The sequence below is a fragment of the Pongo abelii genome, chromosome 15 (genome assembly GCF_028885655.2).
Source record: "Pongo abelii isolate AG06213 chromosome 15, NHGRI_mPonAbe1-v2.0_pri, whole genome shotgun sequence".
Classification (NCBI taxonomy): Eukaryota; Metazoa; Chordata; class Mammalia; order Primates; family Hominidae; genus Pongo; species Pongo abelii.
Genome location: NC_072000.2, coordinates 111,573,840 through 111,596,556, shown reverse-complemented (window position 1 = coordinate 111,596,556; position 22,717 = coordinate 111,573,840). Strand labels below are relative to the sequence as shown.

General features: G+C 41.1%; 1 pseudogene and 1 gene segment (V, D, J or C); both read left to right on the top strand.

Moving 5' to 3' along the window:
- The first annotated feature begins 664 nt into the window (after window positions 1-664).
- Window positions 665-4,921, top strand: LOC103892447 (immunoglobulin heavy variable 3-23-like; annotated as a pseudogene).
- Window positions 4,922-19,096: 14,175 nt separating this feature from the next.
- LOC100937610 (immunoglobulin heavy variable 3-49-like) lies at window positions 19,097-19,575 on the top strand. The segment is given in 2 exon segments: window positions 19,097-19,142; window positions 19,241-19,575. Coding segments are annotated over 2 exon segments (381 nt in total).
- The last annotated feature ends 3,142 nt before the right edge of the window (window positions 19,576-22,717 follow it).

The window sequence follows — 22,717 nt, the reverse complement described above, 5'->3', positions numbered from 1 at the left end:
TAAAACTGTAGGAAACGTGCTATTCTTTACATTCGATAGGTTATCACAACAGTGCATACACCTCATGCTATGTTCTTATTACATGTTCTCTGTAATAAGAGAAAGGGTTCTGGAAACCTCACTAGGTGCGACCCGCCGTGTGATGAACTTGGTTCAGGGAGAAGTCAGGTCCAGTGGTAAGAAGCACAGGCCCAGAGGCCCAGGCTCACTGACCAAATGTGGACCCTAGGGATATTGTACAACCCATCTGTGCTTTTGCTGGCAATTTTTCATCTGTCACTTGGAAATAACATTGAAACTACATACCATGTTTTCCCTGCATATAAAAAAAAGATGATTGGTGCTAACTTCAAATATTTGCATTTTATGTAGATCTATTGTACCTCAATACAACTGTTTTAAAATAGAAATTACAAAATTAAAACTTTTATAGGATTTAAGGTTTTATCACAGAACAAACTGACAATAAGAAACCAATTTCCAAATGCTATCAATATCACAAATCTCCCCCAGGACACTGTCACATGCTCTGAGCCCCACTCTCTCCTCCGGCCTCTCACCCCAGAGCTTGCTATATAGTAGCAGACATGCAAATAGAGTCCTCCCTCTGCTGATGAAAAGCAGCCCAGCCCTGACCCTGCAGCTCTGGGAGAGGAGCCCCAGCCCTGGGATTTTCAGGTGTTTTCATTTGGTGATCAGGACTCAACACAGAGGACTCACCATGGGGCCATGGCTGAGCTGGGTTTTTCTTGTTGTTATTTTAAAAGGTAATTCATAGAGAAATAGAAAAATTGAGTGTGAGTGGATAAGAGTGAGACAAACAGTGGATATATGTGGCAGTTTCTGACCAGGGTTTCTTTTGTTTGCAGGTGTCCAGTGTGAGGTGCAGCTGGTGGAGTCTGGGGGAGGCTTGGTCCAGCCTGGGGGTTCCCTGAGACTCTCCTGTGTAGCCTCTGGATTCACCTTTAGCAGCTATGCCATGAGATGGGTCCACCAGGCTCCAGGGAAGGGGCTGGAGTGGGTCTCAGCTATTAGTGGTAGTGGTGGTAGCACATGGTACCCAGACTCTGTGAAGGGCCGATTCACCATCTCCAGAGACAACGCCAAGAACACGCTGTATCTGCAAATGAACAGCCTGAGAGCCGAGGACACGGCTGTGTATTACTGTGTGAGAGACACAGTGAGGGGAAGTCAGGGTGAGCCCAGACACAAACCTCCTGCAGGAACGCTCAGGAGAAATCAGCTGCAGGGGGCGCTCAGGACCCACTGATCAGTCAACCCCAGAGGCAGGTGCAGACTGAAGCTGATTTCCTGTCAGGATATGGGACTTCATCTTCTTCTGGCAGCTTCTCTAGTGAACGTCTCTAAGTTTAGAATTCTGTGCTTCCTAATGTCATCTCTACATATTTTTAAAAATATCATTTTAATATGACGACTATTCTCACATGCGTCAAATGCAGACTGAGGTTTACAGAGATGAAGAGTTCTCAGTCGTGGTCACCAGGATCAGAGTCCTGAGGAAACTCAGCAGAGCCTGGTGAGTCATCTCCAATCACAACGAGGACAGAAACCTCAGGGAGATTCCCAGACTAGAACAGTCTTTAGGAAGTTTGATCACCATCAATAGCGAGGCTGGGCCAGGGTCAGTGTCATGTAGAACCTCACAGGTTTCACGTCCCACCTTTCTCTTGACACTAAAGTAAGCTAATCAGAATCAGCACTGATCTGGTGCTCCTTTTAATTCTAACTCATTTTCTTTCTTTGTAGTGTTTGTTCTGTTCTCCCTTTTCATCCACTTTTCCTGCTTCCTGAATAAGAAACAGATGGTCCCCATGGTCTACATTCCAGGGCTCAAGGCATTTTCTTGGAGCTCAGGTGGGGCTCAGGCTGTGGCTCCTGCAGCCATGTCAGAGAGGCTGATGGGACTTCCTTCTCTCCACATTTTCTCAGGACCCTCCACTGTGTTGTGTGTAGACTCATCTGGGAGTGCAACTGGCCCTTAATAGTGAAGGGGATAAACTTATTTGATCAAAATGGGACGTGGATGTGGAATTAACTCTTCTTCAGAAGTAGTGTTAAAAAGAGCTTGTGAAATTTTTTAGAATCAAGATGGAGCCACCTGTGTTAAAACCCTAATGAATAAAGCTGGGGAAGGGCATGAAGGAGGGTTCTAACACACATATTCCTGATAACGAGAACTATCATAAATGGACTATGGACAACCACAACCTTGCACAGAGGCCACCACAACCTTAAAATAATTATTTTTCCGAGTATATCTGCCCAGCAACTGCCTTTCCAAATGTATACTGATTTCACCCCATTATTGATCCTTGTAGCCCAGGATAATTATCTCAAAAAGGCTTGTGTAGTCCTCATCATCTTTTTTCAATTCTTCCTATACCAACCTGGATGCACCCATAACTATTTCAATTGCAATGCACATCCTAGAATAAATATTGTATTTTAGAGTCTCTCTCTGTATGTTATTCAGGCTTGACAAGCTACAGATGGACGTGCCACTTTTCCGTGAGATGTAGAGGATGACAGTTTTTGGAGATGTCTAGGAATATCCAGTGTCCATAAGATCCTCCACCAATAAGTGCAGGCTGGAGGTCCCAGAGAGAGGCGAAGCTGCTGAATCACCATGGAATTTCATTTTCTCCAGTTCTGCTCTGATGGAATCAGACCCGCCCGTTTTATCAATGACAGTCTACCTAACCTAGAGTCAGATGATGACCGTGTTTTTTTTGTTGTTGTTGTTTGTTTGTTTTGTTTTGTTTTGTTTTGAGGTGGAGTCTCACTTCTGTTGCCCAGGCTGGAGTGGAGTGGAGTGGCACGATCTCAGCTCACTGTAACCTCCTCCTCCTGATTTCAAGCGATTCTGCTGCCTCAGCTTCCCGAGTATCTGGGATTACAGGTGTGTGCCACCACCTCCAGGTAAGTTTTGTATTTTTAGTAGAGAGGGGGTTTCACTATGTTGACCAGGTTGGTCTCAAACCCCTGACCTCAGGTGATCTGCCTGCCTCAGGCTCCCAAAGTGCTAGGATTACAGGTGTGAGTGACCATGCCTGGTCTATGACAGTTTTTTATTTGTTTGTTTGTTTGTTTTTTGAGATGAAGTCTCACTCTGTTTCCCAGGCTGGAGTGCAATGGCATGATCTTGGCTTACTGCAACCTCTGTGTCATGGGTTCAAGTGATTCTCCTGTCTCAGCTTCTTGAGTAGCTGGGGTTACAGGCATGTGCTACCATGCCTGGCTAATTTTTTTTTCTTTTTATTTTTGAAGAGCCATGATTTTCACCATGTTGGCCACCATAGAACTTAATTGACTATTATTTGGGAGTAGTTTATTTATATATACTAAGAATATTTGTCTGAAGTTTAATTTTCTTCTTTTGCCTTTGTCTGTTACTGGTAGTACAGTAATTGTAGCCTTTTAGAAATAGTTTAGAAGGTTGGCACTTCAGCAATTATTGAAAAAGTTAGAGAATGTTTGACATTACTTCTTTAAATCCTGAGAGTCATTTTTTATCTAACATATAAGCTATCATGAAGAATATTTATAGTGTTCTTGGGAAGCATGCGTATTACACTGCGCTTGGTTGGAATGTTCTGTAGATGTCTATTAGGTCAGTTTGTTCAATAGTGTTGTTTAAGTCCACGGACTTCCTAAGAATTTTTTTGTGGATGTTCTATACATTATTGAGGGTGAGGTGTGGAAGTCTCCTCCTTTTTTATTGTTTTCCATTTCTCCCTTCATATCTCTTAAAATCTGGTTAATGTGGTTATATTTCTATTTTTACAAATATGTAAAATAGAAATAAAATAATATTTACTTAATAATCCTAATGGGAAAATCACATAATAAGAAATTATATTTTCCCAAATGTTGCCATCATCACTAAACTCCGGGAGTCTCACATCTTCTCTGGGCTCTGCTCTCTCCTCAGGCATCCCACCTCAGAGTTTGCTACAGAGGAAGAGAAGAAAATAGGGCCCTCCCTCTCCTCATGGAAACCAGCCCATCCCTGACCCTACAGCTCTGGGACAAGAGCCCCAGTCCAGAATTATCAGGAGTTTTGATTTGATGATCAGCTCTGAACACACATGGCTCACCATAGAGTTAGGGTTGAGCTGGGTTTTTCTTGTTGCTATTTTAAAAGGCAAATAATGGAGAACTAGAGATATTGAGTGTGAGTGGATGTGAGTGAAAAAACAGTGATTATGTGTGGCAGTTTCTTACCAAACTGTCTCTATGTTTGTAGGTGTCTAGTGTGGGGTGCAGGTGGTGGAGTCTCGGGGAGAGACAAGAGGCAGAAAAGCACGCAGGAGACCGGGTGAGGCTGTAGTGCCGGGTGGGCTGTCAGCCCACTATGCCGATCTCACAACAGTGCTGGAGAAGGTGGGAGTCTGATGGAGCTTCCTAACAATGCTGTGGTCCAAGCTAAGTCCATCAAGGCCATTGGTTCTTCCCGTTGCATAGTTGCCTATCAGGAATCTGCTATGTGTACAGTTATTGTTTGGGAGGAGCTCAAGCCTGTGTCTCTTTGTCAAAAACTGGATGATGATGTCAGAGAGCTGTGCCGGGTGCCTGGTCCAGTTGCTCCCTGATGTTGGAGGTATGGGAGGTCCGTTCTCAGGGTGGAAAAACCGTTTATGGATACGTAACTAAGAAAACCTGATTGTACTTGCTTCTCTTAGATGACATGGAGAAGCAAGCATGCAGCCTGCAAACAATTGTAATTTCCTACTTTAACCCAAGTTCGTGGTTTCTTGTAAACTTTGGTTTCTGTCCAAGTACAGAGATATTGATTACAATGAGTTTGGTTCTTTCAACACACTAACCTTCACTTCCCCCAGATGAAGAGCACACTGTCCTCACTCTGAGTCTGAGGGAGGAGAAGGTCCTGTACAACTAAGGGCCTGCAGAGACCCCCATGTGCAGCTTTACAGAGTCAGATGTTTCCTCATGTGAGCAACCTCTACTGCCTGTGATTGCTGCTCAGGTCTCATTGTGGATTCAGGATGAGGACATGCTTTAGGCTATCACAGGTCAACCTGATTTTCAAAATCACCATTATCATAGATAGAGGTAATGATCCAATGCCCATTCTCCTGATAGCAGTTTCTTTTTCTTATTTGGTTGAAAGTTTTAAGAAAAAATGTGACCATATGTAGGGAAAAGAAAAAGAGATCAGATTATTACTGTGTGTATGTAGAAAAGGAAGACATAAGGAACTCCATTTTGACCTGTACCCCGAACAATTACTTTGCCCTGAGATGCTGTTACTCTGTAACTTTGCCCCAACCTTGAGCTCACAAAAACATGTGTTGTATGGAATCAAGGTTTAAGGGATCTAGGGCTGTGCAGAATGTGCCCTGTTAACAAAATGTTTACAGGCAGTATACTTGATAAAAGTCATCGCCATTCTCCATTCTCGAGTAACCAGGGGCACAATGCACTGTGGAAAGCCACAGGGACTTCTGCCCTGGAAAGCCGGGTATTGTCCAAGGTTTCTCCCCATGTGATAGTCTGAGATATGGCCTGGTGGGATGAGAAAGACCTGACCATCCCCCAGCCCGACACCCGTGAAGGGTCTGTGCTGAGGAGGATTAGTGAAAGAGGAAGGCCTCTTGCAGTTGAGATAAGAGAAAGGCCTCTGTCTCCTAACTGCCCCTGGGAACGGAATGCCTTGGTATAAAACCCAATTGTACATTTGTTCTATTCTGAGATAGGAGAAAAACTGCCCTATGGCGGGAGGTGAGACATGTTGGCAGCAATGCTGCTCTGTTATTCTTTACTCCACTGAGATGTTTGGGTGGAGAGAAGAAAAAATCTGGCCTACGTGCACATCCAGGCATAGTAACGTCCCTTGAACTTATTTGTGACACAGATTCCTTTGCTCACATGTTTTCTTGCTGACCTTCTCCCCATTATCACCCTGCTGTCCTACTGCATTCCTCTTGCTGAGATAGTGAAAATAATAATCAATAAATACTGAGGGAACTCAGAGACCAGTGCCGGTGCAGGTCCTCCCTATGCTGAGTGCCGGTCTCCTGGGCCCACTGTTCTTTCTCTATACTTTGTCTCTGTGTCTTATTTCTTTTCTCAGTCTCTCATCCCACCTGAGAAATACCCACAGGTGTGGAGGAGCTGGCCCCCTTCAACCATATATTTGTCTAATTCTAACCTCAGAATCTGCTATTTGCCCTAGGGCACCCACAAATTGCAAAAAATGGGCTCTTTATTCTCATGAAAATGTGAATATCTGTGAATTCAAACATGTTGTTAAGAACCTGTGCATGCTGACATCTGTATTTGTCAGTGCACTCTTGGCCTGGTGAAGCCCTCACAGACCCTTTCCCTCACTTGTTCCGTCTCTGCATTCTCCATCACAACCAGTGCTTCCTGCTGGAGCTGGATCCATCAGCCCCCCAGGGAAGGGACTGGAGTGAATCAGGTGCACGGATCATCATGGAGTGCACAATCCAACTCACTCCTCAAGAGTCCAGTCACCATCTCCAGATCCACATCCAAAAAGCAGTTTTCCCTAGAGCTGAGCTACCAGCAAAGCATACACAATGATGAATTTTTACACAAAAGACACAGCGAGGGGAAGACAGTGTGAGCCCAGACACAAACCTCCCTGCAGGGAAGCTCAGGAACTGCAGGAGGCACTCGGGACACCAGAGGGCACTCAGGACACATGTCAAGGCAGATGCAATGTGGGGAAAAGCTGCTGGAGATGGGGTTTGGCATCAACATCATATTTCACCACTGGACACCCTCCACTATGTTTATTCTCATGCACGTGATTCTTTGTATTATTAGAAAATGGCATTTATAGAAGTATATAACCATATGTAGGTGCATCGAATCGTCCTCTCCATCTTATGTGGACCTTTTCAATAAAGACTCTGAGTCCCTGTATGTATTTGAGCACCACATACATTATGGTCAATTACATAAGATCTCTCTCTTCAGTCTCCCTTCTTCCCACCTCTCCCACTCACAAACTGACACACACACATAATTCTACAACTTCAATTACCTGATGTATTGAAGACAATTGATTAATGTGCAACTTTTCCAGTTTAGCTGCTGTTCATATTGTTGTAAGAATAAGAACATTGTTTCTCAGCTGTGTACTTCTCTAAGATAATAGCAGCTTTTTTTTTTATAATACCTAGATACTGAAAGCAATCCAAATATCAATCAGCAGCTTAATCAGTAAACAAATTGTGGCAAATTCATTCACTGGAAAAACACCCACTGTTAAAATCAGGTATTGCTGGATACGCTCAACAGCAAGGGCAAATTCACAAGTATGTATGATGAGTAAAATAAGACAAATACCAGTTCATATATAGTACTCCACTTTTATAAATTCTATGAAATGAAAGCTAATCTAAAGTTACATAAAAAAAAAACCTGTAGTTAGCTCTGGATGTGGTGTGAGAAGAGGAGGTTAGGAAGCAGGAATTACAGGAAAACAAGAGGAAATTTTTAGGGTAGTTGAGTTTTTTCCATGTTGAGAAAGGTAATGGTTATGTTACTATCAGTCAAATTGTACACATTATGGGAGGGCTACTATATGTTAATTTAAACTCATTAAAATATTACAAATTTAAACACACATAATTTAGTAGAAAATGAATGAGACAGAGATGAATAAAATATTTGAGAGGTAAGAAAAGAAAATCACAGAACAATGGCATAAGAACTTCACTCATCAAACTGAAGAAATTTTAAATTTCTCAGCCCAGAATTAAACAATTAAATACATACGATAAATCAATGACTCCTGAATATATACATGCATAAACCATAAGTCTACCTATATTTTTAGGGAATCACTAGAGTACAATAAAATAATGTCATGATTTCATTACATAACGGGGGTTAATGAAACCACAGCAGGTATGTCCAGCTGTGTCCTGGAGCTGGTTCAGGAAACAGGTGTGTCCTGTGTTTAGGAGCCGTGGCACCAAGCTCACAGCATCAGTTCTAGTTGACACCATAAAAAGGCCAAGAGATCACAACCAAAATGTCGTGTGGATGTCACATCTGTGGGTGCCACACTCTCCCCCAAGTGAATATGGAAAGGTTAATTACCTCTTGAGATGTCTGCCGAGATTAGTGCTGGTCTCTCAGGAAGGTCCAAAATGGCTTGACTGAGCAAGATAGGAGACTGGCTCAGGGTTCCTAGAGTGGTTTGCTGTTAGAGGCAGAGTGAGGGTTCTCACTCACACAAAGGAGTTTGTGAGGTTTCAACCTCCAAATGGCATCAAATTAGAGAGTTCCTGTGATTCCTAACTAAATTTATCTCATATCGGAAAGAAGGGAGATGATGGAGGAATGAGTGTTATCAGCAGTCAGACGTCAAAACAATAGTCTGATGACTTATTCTGTCTAGCAATTATAAAAATCATTAATAAAAAAAGATCATTGTCCAATATGGGTGGACAACAAACAGGTCTACAAAAAAATGAGAAGACTGATTAGAAGAATAAGCAACTAATAATGAAAAGGAGGAGTGAAATGAGGAGAAAGAGGTGAAAGTCACGGGGCAGGGGATTAGACAAGGGTCCTGTTCCAATGTCTTGTATGGAGACTTTTCACTATGTAAAGTCGCCCACTTATTCAGAATGTCTTAGGTGAGCAGTCTGCTCCAAAAACATCAGAAGTATCAGAGGAATCCTGAGGATACTCAGTTTAATATTTTCTATTTGATGTGCCTTACAATTATGTAAAATTCTTAGTTATTATTATAATTAGATATAGGGTCTCACTATGTCACACAGGTTGGAGTGCACTGGCACAATCACAGCTCACTGTAACCGTGAAGTTCTGGCTCACACAATCCTTCTGTCTCAGCCTCCTGAGTACCTAGGACTAGAGGGGTGCACCACCAAACCCAGCTGATTTTTTAAAAAGTTCTTTCCATAGAAATGGGGTCTCTCTATGTTGCCCAGGCTGGTCTCAAACACCTGGTCTCATGTGATACTCCTGGTTTTGCTTCTCAAAGTGGTGGAATTATAGACATGAGCCACCACTTCTGGTTGAACTGATTTTTTAGTAGCAAAATATCAACCCAAGAATTCACTCCCTGATTTTCTTCTGCTGTATTTTGGTTAATAGCGCCTGATATGATTTATGCCAATATGTTCCAACAGCACAATTTTTTCCTGATGTTTGTTCCAATAGACATAATTTCATAGTTGAAGATCATGAAATACTGTGAAAAGATGACATGAAAAGGCAACCTTCGACTTTTGGTGTATGGAGTGAGTATGATACAAAAATTATGTTCAATATTGTGTAACACACATATGCAGTAGGACAAAGGTGAGCAACGAGGGCAAAATTTCTAAATGTATGAATTTTCAAGCTCCCAAGTCATAGGGCAGAAACTGATGTGTCCTGAGGGAGGAACCAGAATGCCATAGTGCTAGTGGGATAACTCTTGGCCAAGAGAGTTTCCATATTTTATTAATGTTTTTATAATTTTTTTAAATTTAAACACGCCATTTTTCAACATATCCAGAAGACTGTGAGTGGGACTGATTCTGTATGATGTGAACAATGGCAATGCCTTCTATGTTCAGATAATATTACAATCCAGGTTAAGATGGAGTGTTTGGAGAAATGATGCACCACAACATTATGCTAGCTTCCATACTAGATTTTTGTTTTTCTATTTGTTTGCATTTGGGTTCAAATTTATATGTCAGGTCTCTGGAATGTAGGAATGTATTTAAAAGTGTCTTTTCTTGCTGTCCATTTTGATGGGGCTTCCGGAAGATTTAAAAACCTCTGCTTGCAGCACACTTTAAAATTCTGCACTATAGTAGCACATCTGTATTTAATCGTGGTCTTTGATTAATTGACATGCTCTAATAAGTGCAGTAACTTCTGCCTTCTGGGCTGATTTTACATCAGGGAGAGGAATATATCCAAAAGAAGGTTTGTACTTGTAATATAAATTATTAGTTAATAACCACCACATTTATTATTTAGGTGTTACTCATTAAGAAATAATGCTAAATCAAGGTCACGATGGGAATATTACCTAAGGGATATACAAAAGATTGTGCTAATCTAGATAAAATAGATGTGAACACACACTTAGTATCCAGCCACGTCTCCTGTCTATCACATTATTAACCACAAGGCAACTGACTTCACTTGGGACCTGTTCTAATTTTCAAATTAGTTACTTATTTACCTCAATACCTCTAGATTATTATATGTGACTATCTTAGCAGTGAGTGAGGAAAGACAGCTTAGGCTGACTAAACAATGAGGAAAATCACAACCTGATGAAACAAGAAGGCTGGATGTGAGTGACTCCAGGATTGAATGATTTGACAGCACATGTACCCAGGAAGTTTCTTTTCTCAATTTTCCACACTGATACATCCAGAAAGTCAGCTTCACCCCCCAATGACTCCCATCATGCAGTGACATGGTGACAACATTCCCAAGGATCACACACATATATTAAATATTGTCTGGAAGTGCAGAAGAGACATTTTTGCAATTCTTTTCTGGACCAGGAACACCCCAACAGACCATCTCCCCTGCCTCCATGACTAGAACTGCACCACATGCCCACATGGACACTCATCCCTGATAGGGATAATGAGATTCTATCGATGAGGCTGGCCATTTTATCATATAAATTAGTAAAGACTGATATAAATTTTTCAAAAATTAATTGAAGTCTGTTCTTCTATGTCCACTAGAGACTACAGATCCCCCAATGATACCTTCTTTGTCTTTTCTGCTTGACTTTGTCTCTTCACCTTGTTCCGTCCTCCAGAGAATCTCTTTCAGCTCCCTCAGGTGCATTCAAGTGTTTTATTTAACAGACAGTTTCTAAATTGGTGGAAGGCATTATACTAAAGGGTCCATATTTCTAGGTCCATGTTCCTAGGAAGGCATTGTGACCCCGGGTCTGGGTATGACCTTCTGAGTGTTCCCCACTCTCCTCGAGATGAGATGCTGGTCTGTGTGTTCTTGCCTATTCCCCTGGAGTAGAGTCCTCCTGTTTTCCACAGTTGTTCCCTCCCCAAGCTCCAGTGTTCTCAATCATTGTCATCACCTTGCAGATCTGCTGCCCTGCCCTGCAGACTGAGGCTCTGATTCCATAAGAAAGAGAGAGGAGATGGAGCTGCTTCTGAATACATCTTTGGTGTTCCCACCTCAATTCCTGAGGCATTGAACAAGTGCACCTAGGATTCTGGTTTCAGTGGCTTTCCCCTGAAGGGTAAATTCTTAGTTCTGTAGTGGGAATGAGGGAGTTGGGTTTGAATACATTTTAAAAGTGTGGGCTCTTGTTCTCTCCCTAATAGGCACTTCAGAAAAGGAGATTCGTGGCTCTCCTCTTTCTTAGGCAAAGGGATTTAAGAGGATAGAATAGCTCTTCAGTATGTGGTCCCTTAAAATTTCACACTACAACATGCTTACCACACACAATTTCAAATAATCCAATACATATTTGTATTTTATCTTGTAATAGCTTCTATTTCATATTCCAGACTCTGCCTTAAGTAATTTCAAACCCTGGCTTTGTTCCGTTCTGCAAGAACTTGCTTCTCCCTAAACTCCAGGTTTGTTGTTTGTTTTGAAACTTTAAATATCAAAAGTATTAAAGAAAATTTGCAAAATTCCAACTTCTCCATTTATCTGTTATTGTTGATGCAGTTGTACAAATAAGAAAATATATTTCTTTTCTATGTATATTTCCAAGCATAATAGCAGATCCTTAGTAAGACCTAGAATAATAAAAAATCAAATATTGTTCGGCAGCTTAATAGAAAAACAAATTACAGTAAATTTGTCTGCTAGAATACTACCCAATATTTAGAATTTAAGAAGTCTTCAGGGAGGAGCCAAAATGGCCGAATAGGAACAGCTCCGGTCTACAGCTTCCAGCGTGAGCGACGCAGAAGACGGGTGATTTCTGCATTTCCATCTGAGGTACCAGGTTCATCTCACTAGGGAGTGCCAGACAGTGGGCGCAAGACAGTGGGTGCAGAGCACCATGTGCCAGCTGAAGCAGGGCGAGGCATTGCCTCACTCGGGAAGCGCAAGGAGTCAGGGAGTTCCCTTTCCTGGTCAAGGAAAGGGGTGACAGATGGCACCTGGAAAATCGGGCCACTCCCACCCCAATACTGCACTTTTCCGATGGGCTTAGCAAACGGCGCACCAGGAGATTTTATCCCGCACCTGGCTCGGAGGGTCCTATGCCCACAGAGTCTCGCTGATTGCTAGCACAGCAGTCTGAGATCCAACTGCAAGGCGGCATTGAGGCTGGGGGAGGGGCGCCCTCCATTGCCCAGGCTCGCTTAGGTAAACAAAGCAGCCGGGAAGCTTGAACTGGGTGGAGCCCACCACAGCTCAAGGAGGCCTGCCTGCCTCTGTAGGCTCCACCTCTGGGGGCTGGGCACAGGCAAACAAAAAGACAGCAGTAACCTCTGCAGACTTAAACGTCCCTGTCTGACACCTTTGAGGAGAGCAGTAGTTCTCCCAGCGCGCAGCTGGAGATCTGAGAACGGGCAGACTGCCTCCTCAGGTGGGTCCCTGAACCCTGACCCCCGAGCAGCCTAACTGGGAGGCACCCCCCAGTAGGGGCAGACTGACACCTCACATGGCCGGGTACTCCTCTGAGACAAAATTTCCAGAGGAACGATCAGACAGCAGCATTTGCGGATCACAAAAATCCGCGGTTCTGCAGACACTGCTGCTGATACCCAGGCAAACAGGGTCTGGAGTGGACCTCTAGCAAACTCCAACAGACCTGCAGCTGAGTGTCCTGTCTGTTACAAGGAAAACTAACAAACAGAAAGGACATCCACACCAAAAACCCATCTGTACATCACCATCATCAAAGACCAAAAGTAGATAAAACCACAAAGATGGGGAAAAAACAGAGCAGAAAAACTGGAAATTCTAAAAAGCAGAGCGCCTCTCCTTCTCCAAAGGAACGCAGTTCCTCACCAAAAATGGAACAAAGCTGGGTGGAGAATGACTTTGACGAGTTGAGAGAAGGCTTCAGACGATCAAACTACTCTGAGCTACAGGAGGAAATTCAAACCAAAGGCAAAGAAGTTAAAAACTTCGAAAAAAATTTAGACGAATGTATAACTAGAATAACCAATACAGAGAAGTGCTTAAAGGAGCTGATGGAGCTGAAAGCCAAGGCTCGAGAACTATGTGAAGAATGCAGAAGCCTCAGGAGCCGATGCGATCAACTGGAAGAAAGGGTATCAGTGATGGAAGATGAAATGAATGAAATGAAGCAAGAAGGGAAGTTTAGAGAAAAAAGAATAAAAAGAAATGAACAAAGCCTCCAAGAAATATGGGACTATGTGAAAAGACCAAATCTGCGTCTGATTGGTGTACCTGAAAGTGACGGGGAGAATGGAACCAAGTTGGAAAACACTCTGCTGGATATTATCCAGGAGAACTTCCGCAATCTAGCAAGGCAGGCCAACATTCAGATTCAGGAAATACAGAGAACGCCACAAAGATACTCCTCGAGAAGAGCAACTCCAAGACACATAATTGTCAGATTCACCAAAGTTGAAATGAAGGAAAAAATGTTAAAGGCAGCCAGAGAGAAAGGTCGGGTTGCCCACAAAGGGAAGCCCATCAGACTAACAGCGGATCTCTTGGCAGAAACTCTACAAGCCAGAAGAGAGTGGGGGCCAATATTCAACATTCTTAAAGAAAAGAATTTTCAACCCAGAATTTCATATCCAGCCAAACTAAGCTTCATAAGTGAAGGAGAAATAAAATACTTTACAGACAAGCAAATGCTGAGAGATTTTGTCACCACCAGGCCTGCCCTAAAAGAGCTCCTGAAGGAAGCACTAAACATGGAAAGGCACAACTGGTACCAGCCGCTGCAAAATCATGCCAAAATGTAAAGACCGTCGAGACTAGGAAGAAACTGCATCAACTAACGAGCAAAATAACCAGCTAACATCATAATGACAGGATCAAACTCACACATAACAATATTAACTTTAAATGTAAATGGACTAAATGCTCCAATTAAAAGACACAGACTGGTAAATTGGATAAAGAGTCAAGAACCATCAGTGTGCTGTATTCAGAAAACCCATCTCACATGCAGAGACATAAATATGCTCAAAATAAAAGGATGGAGGAAGATCTACTAAGCAAATGGAAAACAAAAAAAGGCAGGGGTTGCAATCCTAGTCTCTGATAAAACAGACTTTAAATCAACAAAGATCAAAACAGACAAAGAAGGCCATTACATAATGGTAAAGGGATTAATTCAACAAGAAGAGCTAACTATCCTAAATATATATGCACCCAATACTGGAGCACCCAGATTCATAAAGCAAGTCCTGAGTGACCTACAAAGAGACTTAGACTCCCACACAATAAAAATGGGAGACTTTAACACCCCACTGTCAACATTAGACAGATCAACGAGACAGAAAGTTAACAAGGATACACAGGAATTGAAGTCAGCTCTGCACCAAGCGGACCTAATAGACATATACAGAGCTCTCCACCCCAAATCAACAGAAAATACATTTTTTTCAGCACCACATCACACCTATTCCAAAATTGACCACATAGTTGGAAGTAAAGCTCTCCTCAGCAAATGTAAAAGAACAGAAATTATAACAAACTGTCTCTCAGACCACAGTGCAATCAAACTAGAACTCAGGATTAAGAAACTCACTCAAAACCACTCAACTACATGGAAACTGAACAACCTGTTCCTGAATGACTACTGGGTACATAAGGAAATGAAGCCAGAAATAAAGATGTTCTTTGAAACCAACGAGAACAAAGACACAATGTACCAGAATCTCTGGGACACATTCAAAGCAGTGTGTAGAGGGAAATTTATAGCACTAAACGCCCACAAGAGAAAGCAGGAAAGATCCAAAATTGACACCCTAACATCACAATTAAAAGAACTAGAGAAGCAAGAGCAAACACATTCAAAAGCTAGCAGAAGGCAAGAAATAACTAAAATCAGAGCAGAACTGAAGGAAATAGAGACAAAAAAATCCCTTCAAAAAATTAATGAATCCAGGAGCTGGTTTTTTGAAAGGATCAACAAAATTGATAGACCGCTAGCAAGACTAATAAAGAAAAAAAGAGAGAAGAATCAAATAGATGCAATAAAAAATGATAAAGGGGAAATCACCACCAATCCCACAGAAATACAAACTACCATCAGAGAATACTACAAACACCTCTACGCAAATAAACTAGAAAATCTAGAAGAAATGGATAAATTCCTCGACACATACACCCTCCCAAGACTAAACCAGGAAGAAGTTGAATCTCTGAATAGACCAATAACAGGATCTGAAATTGTGGCAATAATCAACAGCTTACCAACCAAAATGAGTCCAGGACCAGATGGATTCACAGCCGAATTCTACCAGAGGTACAAGGAGGAACTGGTACCATTCTTTCTGAAACTATTCCAATCAATAGAAAAAGAGGGAATCCTCCCTAACTCATTTTAAGAGGCCAGCATCATCCTGATACCAAAGCCAGGCAGAGACACAACCAAAAAAGAGAACTTTAGACCAATATCCTTGATGTACATCGATGCAAAAATCCTCAATAAAATACTGGCAAACCGAATCCAGCAGCACATCAAAAAGCTTATCCACCATGATCAAGTGGGCTTCATCCCTGGGATGCAAGGCTGGTTCAATATATGCAAATCAATAAATGTAACCCAGCATATAAACAGAACCAAAGACAAAAACCACATGATTATCTCAATAGATGCAGAAAAGGCCTTTGACAAAATTCAACAGCACTTCATGCTAAAAACTCTCAATAAATTAGGTATTGATGGGACGTATCTCAAAATAATAAGAGCTATCTATGACAAACCCACAGCCAATATCATACTGAATGGGCAAAAACTGGAAGCATTCCCTTTGAAAACTGGCACGAGACAGGGATGCCCTCTCTCACCACTCCTATTCAACATAGTGTTGGAAGTTCTGGCCAGGGCAATTAGGCAGGAGAAAGAAATAAAGCGTATGCAATTAGGAAAAGAGGAAGTTAAATTGTCCCTGTTTGCAGATGACATGATTGTACATCTAGAAAACCCCATTGTCTCAGCCCAAAATCTCCTTCAGCTGATAAGCAACTTCAGCAAAGTCTCAGGATACAAAATCAATGTACAAAAATCACAAGCATTCTTATACACCAATAACAGACAAACAGAGAGCCAAATCATGAATGAACTCCCATTCACAATTGCTTCAAAGAGAATAAAATACTTAGGAATCCAACTTATAAGGGACGTGAAGGACCTCTTCAAAGAGAACTACAAACCACTGCTCAAGGAAATCAAAGAGGATACAAACAAATGGAAGAACATTCCATGCTCATGGGTAGGAAGAATCAATATCGTGAAAATGGCCATACTGCCCAAGGTAATTTATAGATTCAATGCCATCCCCATCAAGCTACCAATGACTTTCTTTACAGAATTGGAAAAAACTACTTTAAGTTCATATGGAACCAAAAGAGAGCCCGCATCGCCAAGTCAATCCTAAGTCAAAAGAACAAAGCTGGAGGCATCACAGTACCCGACTTCAAACTATACCACAAGGCTACAGTAACCAAAACAGCATGATACTGGTACCAAAACAGAGATACAGATCAATGGAACAGAACAGAGCCCTCAGAAATAATGCTGCATATCTACAACTATCTGATCTTTGACAAACCTGAGAAAAACAAGCAATGGGGAAAGGATTCCCTATTTAATAAATGGTGCTGGGAAAACTGGCTAGCCATACGTAGAAAGCTGAAACTGGATCCCTTCCTTACACCTTATACAAAAATTAATTCAAGATGGATTAAAGACTTACATGTTAGACCTAAAACCATAAAAACCCTAGAAGAAAACCTAGGCATTACCATTCAGGACATAGGCATGGGCAAGGACTTCATGTCTAAAACACCAAAAGCAATGGCCACAAAAGCCAGAATTGACAAATGGGATCTAATTAAACTAAAGAGCTTCTGCACAGCAAAAGAAACTACCATCAGAGTGAACAGGCAACATACAAAATGGGAGAAAATTTTCGCAACCTTCTCATCTGACAAAGGGCTAATATCTAGAATCTACAATGAATTCCAGCAAATTTACAAGAAAAAAACAAACAACCCCATCAAAAAGTGGGCAAAGGACATGAACAGACACTTCTCAAAAGAAGACATTTATGCAGCCAACAGAGACATGAAAAAATGCTCATCATCCCTGGCCATCAGAGAAATGCAAATCAAAACCACAATGAGATACCATCTCACACCAGTTAGAATGGCAATCATTAAAAAGTCAGGAAACAACAGGTGCTGGAGAGGATGTGGAGAAATAGGAACACTTTTACACTGTTGGTGGGACTGTAAACTAGTCCAACCCTTGTGGAAGTCAGTGTGGTGATTCCTCAGGGATCTAGAACTAGAAATATCATTTGACCCAGCCATCCCATTACTGGGTATATACCCAAAGGACTATAAATCATGCTCCTATAAAGACACATGCACACGTATGTTTACTGCGGCACTATTCACAATAGCAAAGACTTGGAACCAACCTAAATGTCCAACAATGATAGACTGGATTAAGAAAATGTGGCACATATACACCATGGAATACTATGCAGCCATAAAAAATGATGAGTTCATGTCCTTTGTAGGGACATGGATGAAATTGGAAATCATCATTCTGAGTAAACTATCACAAGGACGAAAAACCAAACACCGCATGTTCTCACTCATAGGTGGGAATTGAACAATGAGAACACATGGACACAGGAAGGGGAACATCACACTCTGGGGACTGTTGTGGGGTGGGGGGAGGGGGGAGGGGGGAGGGATAGCATTAGGAGATATACCTAATGCTAAATGACGAGTTAATGGGTGCAGCACACCAGCATGGCACATGTATACATATGTAACTAACCTGCACATTGTGCACATGTACCCTAAAACTTAATGTATAATAATAATTAAAAAAAAAAGAAGTCTGCTATGCCCAACTACAAGGTAAAACATCTAATCATTAATGTAAAGGAAAATAAGCCAAACAAATAATAATATATACTATGTTATTTCATTTTCATAAATTCTGATAAATTAAAATTAATCAGAAGCAATGTAAATATCAGTAGTTGCTAGGGAAATGGTAGAAAGAAGAAAGAGAAAAGGAGGAAGAATATAGAAGAACAAAAGGAAATGTTGAGAATTCTCTTGTCCACCTTGATAACAATGACGGTTACATCATGTTTATCAACTGTCGACTTCAAATATGTGAAAGTTTATTGCATGTAAACTAACATTTATAAAATGTATTACAAGCAAACAAATGGAAACTTAGACATGAAAGGAGTGATAGAAAGATAGAAAAAATGTATGCTGAATTTCAAAAATACTTAAGAATTTATCAGCCTGAGGCCTAGTTCTCACCATAGTTTTAGATGAAGGCTAGAATGCAGCAAAATCACACAAGTTCTCACTACAGAAAGTGGGTTCCACAACCACACTAGGCACACCCAGCTCTGTCCTGGAGTTGGCTCAGGGAGTAAGTGGGGCCAGTGATGAGGAGCACAGGCCCAGATACCGGGGCTTACTCATCCCAGACATGGGCCCTTAGACACTGACAGAGCCCCTTTTCCATGTGTGGTTGACTTCCACATATGTGCATGGAGAAATCATTGACTCCAACAAAACATAATTTACAGGAATATGTATAAAGAAAATAGCATGATCAATTCAAAGTGTTTATCACAGCATAATTTTATAATAAGACAGCATATTTTCCAAATACCATCATTGTCACCAAACTCCTGCAAGGCACAGTCATCTTATCTGGGCCCATCCTCTTCTCAGGCTTCCCACCCCAGAGCTTCCTATATAGTAGGAGACATGCAAATATGGTCCTCCCTCTGCTGATGAAAACCAGCTCAGCCCTGACTCTGCAGCTCTGGGAGAGGAGCCCCAGCCCTGAGATTCCCAGGAGTTTCACCTGGTGATCAGCACTGAACACAGACCATCAACCATGGAGTTTGGGCTGAGCTGGGTTTTCCTTGTTCCTATTTTAAAAGGTAATTTATGGTGAACTAGAGACCCTGAGTGTGAGGGGACATGAGTAAGAGCAGTGGATGTGTGGCTGTTTCTGATCATGATGTCTCTGTGTTTGCAGGTGTCCAGTGTGAGGTGCAGCTGGTGGAGTCTGGGGGAGGCTTGGTACAGCCTGGGGGGTCCCTGAGACTCTCCTGTGCAGCGTCTGGATTCACCATCAGTGACCACTACATGAGCTGGGTCCGCCAGGCTCCAGGGAAGGGGCTGGAGTGGGTGGGTTTAATTAGAAGCAAAGCTTATGGTGGAACAACAGAATATGCCGCATCTGTGAAAGGCAGATACACCGTCTCAAGAGATGATTCCAAAAGCATCGTCTATCTGCAAATGAGCAGCCTGAAAACCGAGGACACGGCCGTGTATTGCTGTAAGAGACACAGTGAAGGGAGGTCAGTGTGAGCCCAGACACAAACCTCCCTGCAGGGGCGCGCGGATCCCCCAGGGGGCGCTCGGGACCCCATTGAGGACGGGACAGGTCCCAGGAGCAGGTGCAGGGGGAGGTTTCATTTCTCCTCAGCTGGAAAAGTCAGGTTTGTGTTTGCAGAACTCTGGAGCATTCTAGGCTGTGATATTTCATTACTTATATTTATTATGGATTTATTATGCTTAGTATTTAAATTTTAGTAATTATTAAAATTCTATATAGAGTTTAAAAATATATATTTCAAAGAAATATACATTCCAAATTATTTGCACTGATTCTTCCAGACTTTTATTAACATTTGTTGACATCAGCAACTACATAGCTATAGGGACATATATTTATACACATAGAAAGATGTATAAGCAGGGCGTGGTGGCTCACTTCTGTAATCCCAGCTACTCGGGAAACTGAGGCAGGATAATTGCTCGAACTTGGGAGGCACAAGTTGCAGTGAGCCATGATTGGGCCACTGCACTTGAGCCTGGGCAACAGAGTGAGACTCCACCTCAAAAGAAAAAAGAAAAAAAAAGAAAGATACATAAATACACAGACCTCTGTATATATGTGTAGGCATTCATATTAAACATTACAATAAAATAATTCTGAAAATATGTCCTAAAGAAACAAACTTAATGATGAACGAAATAGAAATTATTAGAGTAATTCACAATTGATATCAGTTATTTTTACTTGTTCACATGAATTGATTTATATTTGCTAATTTAAAAGTCGTATATTGGTCATTTCAAAAGAGCTAAGAGTACATTTGAAACGTTGTTGTCACAATAAATGATCTGAATTTGAGGTGATGAATGATAATTATCTTAATTATTTCCTAATTATCTTAGTTATTCCATATTGTATTCACAAATCATAACATTGCTTCTTACCTTGTGAATATAAACAACCATAATTTGTCAATTTAAAATAAAATTTTTTATTTTAATTTTTAAAATCTAGCCCAGCTCATTTTCTTTTTTTTCACTTCCAGATCTCATTGGATCATCTTGAGGGCCCATCTGCACCCCTGTCTCCTGAAGGCTTCTGGGAGTGGCTGCAGGATGTCCTGAAGCAGGCACCCTGTGTGAGTCCACACAACCTGGAGCCTCCCTCTCCTTGGATTAGGCCATCTCCTCGAGAACACAGGGCTCTTCATCATCCTCACCCTCTGTTTTACCAAACAACCAACATCACACTTCAATTCATCATGCTTTGCTTTAATTTTCTAAAATAAGATGAAGGTGATAATTTTAACAGTAAATGTTTCACAACCAAATAGGGTAAGACCTTTTCCATGGAACAGAGTTTCTTACCAGGACTTTACATGTATTATGTATTTTCAATTTCTTTATAGATGAGATACTAACATCTCCATATTGGAAATTATTCCTCTAAGTCATCTCTTAAAATTAATTTTTCCAATGACTCAAACAAATCCATGATATAATTACAAATTTAAGGTGTAATAGCTGGGCCAACATTGAGAATATATTAACATTTAAAACATGTACTTGCAAATATTGTTATATCCATGTTGGCTGTTCTAGTTATGATTTTACACAAAATATTAGTAATGTTTCCTGATAAAACAGGTTAAATATTTTATCACTAGTTTATTAATTTTGTATAACTAATAATATAAAATGTTCCAATATTTTTAGCCAGGTTATAATTATCTATGAAATTTGTGTTTACTAAATTTTCATTTAATATATCACCTTTATCTTTCTTATTTTTTGGATTTTATTCTAGTATAGCTGAATGCATTTTAATAATTATTGTAAAAATCATATTTACATTTTGTATTTGAATTTTCATTTATATTTTATGAAGATTTTAATTTCAATATAAACTATTTTCCTTCAATTGTGTATCTTCTATTTTCATGAGATACAATTAACATGAAAATGCATAGATTTTTAATGTAGAGTTTGAGGGTTTCTGACAAATGTGCACACAAATAAAGAATTATTTCTTTACTTTTTAGTGTATACCCAGGAGTGGGATTGCTGGGTAAAATGCTATCTCCATTTTAAGTTCTTTGAGAAGTCTGCAGTCTGCTTTCCAAAGTGGCAAGACTAATTTATATTCCCCTCATCAGTGTATAAGTGTTCTCTTTTCTCCACAGCCCCACCAGCATCTCTTATTTTTTGACTTTTTTGTGATAACCGTTCTGCGTGTTGTGTGGCTGCTCACCTACAATCATCTCATCTTTGATAAGGCTGATGGAAACAAGCAATGAGGAAAGGACTTGCTGTTCATAGATAGTGCTGGGACAACTGGCTAGCCACATGATGAAGATGGAAGCTGGACGTCTACTTTCAACACACATAAAATTAACTCAAAATTGATGAACGATTTAAATGTAAGACCTCAAACCATTATTGGGGAAACCAGCCCCCAATATTTCAATGTAGGTTCTTTTCTGTTTTCCCTAAGTGTTGGCCGGTCTGAGAAATAAAGAGAAACAGTACAAAAGAAAGAAATTTTACAGCTGGGTCTCCGGGGGTGACATCACATGTTGGCAGGTTCCATGATGCCCCCTGAGCTGCAAAACCAGAAAGTTTTTGTTGGCGATTTTCAAAGGGGAGGGAGTGCATAAATAGTGTGTAGGTCACACAGATCACGTGCTTCAAAGGCAATAAAATATCACAAGGCAAATGGGGGCAGAGCAAGATCACAAGGCCAGGGCGAAATTAGAATTACTAATGAGGTTCCATGTCCTGCTGGGCACACATTGTCATTGATATACATCTACACAAGAAACAGGGTTTGAGAGCAGACAACTGGTCCGACTAGAATTCTCCAGGCTGGAATTTCCTAATCCTAGCAAGTCTGAGGGCGCTGCAGGAGACCAGCGCGTATTTCGTCCCTTATATACAACTGCATAAGACAGCCACTCCCAGAGCGGCCATTTTAGAGACACCCCTGGGAATGCATTCGTTTTCCCAGGGTTATTCCTTGCTAAGAAAAGAATTCAGTGATATTTCTCCTATTCGTTTTGTGAAAGAAGAGAAATATGACTCTGTTCTGCCCGGCCCCACAGGCAGTCAGACTTTATGGTTATCTCCCTTGTTTCCTGAAAATCACTATTATCCTGTTCTTTTCAAGGTGCCC